This window comes from Lethenteron reissneri, chromosome 60 (assembly GCF_015708825.2).
Source record: "Lethenteron reissneri isolate LAM-NWPU_2019-01 chromosome 60, ASM1570882v1, whole genome shotgun sequence".
Taxonomy (NCBI): domain Eukaryota; kingdom Metazoa; phylum Chordata; class Hyperoartia; order Petromyzontiformes; family Petromyzontidae; genus Lethenteron; species Lethenteron reissneri.
In genome coordinates this window covers 3169581-3172589 of record NC_083838.1, presented here as the reverse complement: position 1 = coordinate 3172589, position 3009 = coordinate 3169581, and the positions used below count along the sequence as shown (strand labels likewise).

Below are 3009 nucleotides of genomic sequence, written 5' to 3'. Positions count from 1 at the left end.
TTCTTTCGGTAAAGTCACGTAGAATGGAAATAATAAAATAATAAAATAATTCTCACAGCGTCTACTCGACAGACCTGGTCTTCACCTGAGGACGGCTGCTTGCGTTGTGGCCGAAACGTCGTGAGAATTATTTTATTATGTTTTATCTTATTATTTTATTATTTCCATTCTACGTGACTTTACCGAAAGAACCAAGAAGACCAGGCGAGGTGGTTAACGCATCGCTACCATGAGCTGTGAATTGGGTGCGGTGGGGTGCGAGATCTTGGAATTCGTCTCTGTCCAGCGCTGCCAGGACGCGGCGCGGAATCAAAGCGCTTGGTCGGCTGCCACCGCACGTCCGCTCACGGCGAGCTCCAGTGTGCCGGTGACGAGGAACAGCTCCTTGCACTGGAGGCTGACCATCAGCGTCCGCTCGCCAGCCTTGGTGGGCGTGAAGCTCTGGCTGAGAGAGACGCTCTCGCCCGCTTCGATGTCTCTGTGGGAATTCACGCGCGCACGCGGCCCATTAGGATTCGCGAGATGTGATGAGATGGAAGAGATGGAGATGGGGCTGTGGGGGAGGGAGCAGAGATGGACTCCGGGCAGATATGCGGGGAGACGGCAGAAGAACTTTAGGTCGATGCGTGTGTGTGTGAGTCGCTGTATGTGTGTAAGTCGATGTGTTTGTGCGTAACTTTATTTGTGTGTATCTAAAGTGGATGTCTGTGTGTGTGAGTCCATATGTGTGTGTGTGTGTAAGTCGATGTGTTTGTGTGTAAGGGTCGACGTCTGCGTGTGTGTCTAAGTCGATCTGTGTGTGTGTAAGTCGATGTGTTTGTGTGTAACTCCATGTGTGTGTATCGAAAGTGGATGTCTGTGTGTGTGAGTCCATATGTGTGTGTGTGTAAATCGATGAGTTTGTGCGTAACTTTATTTTTGTGTAGCTAAAGTGGATGTCTGTGTGTGTGAGTCCATGTGTGTGTGTGTGTAAGTCGATGTGTTTGTGTGTAAGGGTCGACGTCTGCGTGTGTGTCTAAGTCGATCTGTGTGTGTGTAAGTCGATGTGTTTGTGTGTAACTCCATGTGTGTGTATCGAAAGTGGATGTCTGTGTGTGTGAGTCCATATGTGTGTGTGTAAATCGATGAGTTTGTGCGTAACTTTATTTTTGTGTAGCTAAAGTGGATGTCTGTGTGTGTGAGTCCATATGTGTGTGTGTGTGTAAGTCGATGTGTTTGTGTGTAAGGGTCGACGTCTGCGTGTGTGTCTAAGTCGATCTGTGTGTGTGTAAGTCGATGTGTTTGTGTGTAACTCCATGTGTGTGTATCGAAAGTGGATGTCTGTGTGTGTGAGTCCATATGTGTGTGTGTGTAAGTCGATGAGTTTGTGCGTAACTTTATTTGTGTGTATCTAAAGTGGATGTCTGTGTGTGTGAGTCCATATGTGTGTGTGTGTAAGTCGATGAGTTTGTGCGTAACTTTATTTTTGTGTAGCTAAAGTGGATGTCTGTGTGTGTGAGTCCATATGTGTGTGTGTGTGTAAGTCGATGTGTTTGTGTGTAAGGGTCGACGTCTGCGTGTGTGTCTAAGTCGATCTGTGTGTGTGTAAGTCGATGTGTTTGTGTGTAACTCCATGTGTGTGTATCGAAAGTGGATGTCTGTGTGTGTGAGTCCATATGTGTGTGTGTGTAAGTCGATGAGTTTGTGCGTAACTTTATTTGTGTGTATCTAAAGTGGATGTCTGTGTGTGTGAGTCCATATGTGTGTGTGTGTAAGTCGATGAGTTTGTGCGTAACTTTATTTTTGTGTAGCTAAAGTGGATGTCTGTGTGTGTGAGTCCATATGTGTGTGTGTGTAAGTCGATGAGTTTGTGTGTAACTCCATGTGTGTGTATCTAAAGTGGATGTCTGTGTGTGTGAGTCCATATATGTGTGTGTGTGTAAGTCGATGTGTGTGTGTCTAAGTCGATGTGTTTGTGTGTGTGGGTCGATGTCTGCGTGTGTGTCTAAGTCGATGTGTGTGTGTCTAAGTCGATGTGTGTGTGTCTAAGTCGATGCGTGGGGGGGCATGGGGGGGGGGAGTATGAGGGTGGGGGGTTGGGAGATTTGGGGGGAATGGGGGTGGGGGTGGAGTTGGGGGTGTGGGGGGGATGGGCGGGTGGGGGGGATGTGGGTGGGGGGATTGGGGGGAGGGGGTGTTGGGGGTGTGGGGGGGGAGTGGGGGGGATGGGCGAGTGGGGGGGATGGGCGGGTGGGGGGGTTGGGGGGGATGGGAGTGGGGGGAATGGGCGGGTGGGGGGGATGTGGGTGGGGGGGGTGTTGGCACATACCGGAAAGTTTTGACCGTGGGCATGAGGAGTCCAGAGCCTTCCATGTTGAAGGATACGTCGGTGAGGGGCACGGGAAGGGGGTTCTTGAACGTCAGCTTGGCAGACATCTCTGTGCCCACTCGGGCCTCCTCCTCATCACTCGCCTGCAGTGGAGCGACAACAACAACCACCACCACCACCACCACGGGGACGGCGGCCACGAAACACCACCATTATCAGCGTCGTCATCATCATCGCCATCGTCATCATCATCATCGCCATCGTCATCATCATCATCGTCGTCATCGTCGTCATCATCAGCGTCGTCATCATCGTCGTCGTCATCATCGTCATCGTCAGCATCGTCATTATCATCATCGTCGTCGTCATCATCGTCATCATCATCATCATCGTCGTCAGCATCGTCATTATCATCGACATCATCATCGTCGTCATCATCATCGTCGTCGTCATCATCATCGTCGTCATCATCGTCATCGTCAGCATCGTCATTATCATCGTCATCATCATCGTCGTCGTCATTATCATCGTCGTCATCATCGTCGTCATCATCATCATCGTCGTCGTCAGCATCGTCATCATCATCGTCGTCATCATCATCATCATCGTCGTCATCATCATCATCGTCATCATCAGCATCGTCATCATCATCGTCGTCATCATCATCGTCAGCATCGTCATCATCATCGTCATTATCATCA

General features: G+C 49.8%; 1 protein-coding gene across 1 annotated transcript; it reads right to left on the bottom strand.

Annotated features, from left to right (window-relative positions):
• Nucleotides 1-214: 214 nt before the first annotated feature.
• LOC133358028 (protein-glutamine gamma-glutamyltransferase K-like) lies at nucleotides 215-2476 on the bottom strand. Its single transcript, XM_061576303.1, has 2 exons — nucleotides 2309-2476; nucleotides 215-478 (listed from the first exon to the last, which is right to left on the bottom strand). The coding sequence occupies exons 1-2, from the start codon at nucleotides 2413-2415 to the stop codon at nucleotides 310-312; spliced, it is 276 nt and encodes a 91-aa protein (XP_061432287.1). The 5' UTR covers nucleotides 2416-2476; the 3' UTR covers nucleotides 215-309.
• Nucleotides 2477-3009: the final 533 nt, after the last annotated feature.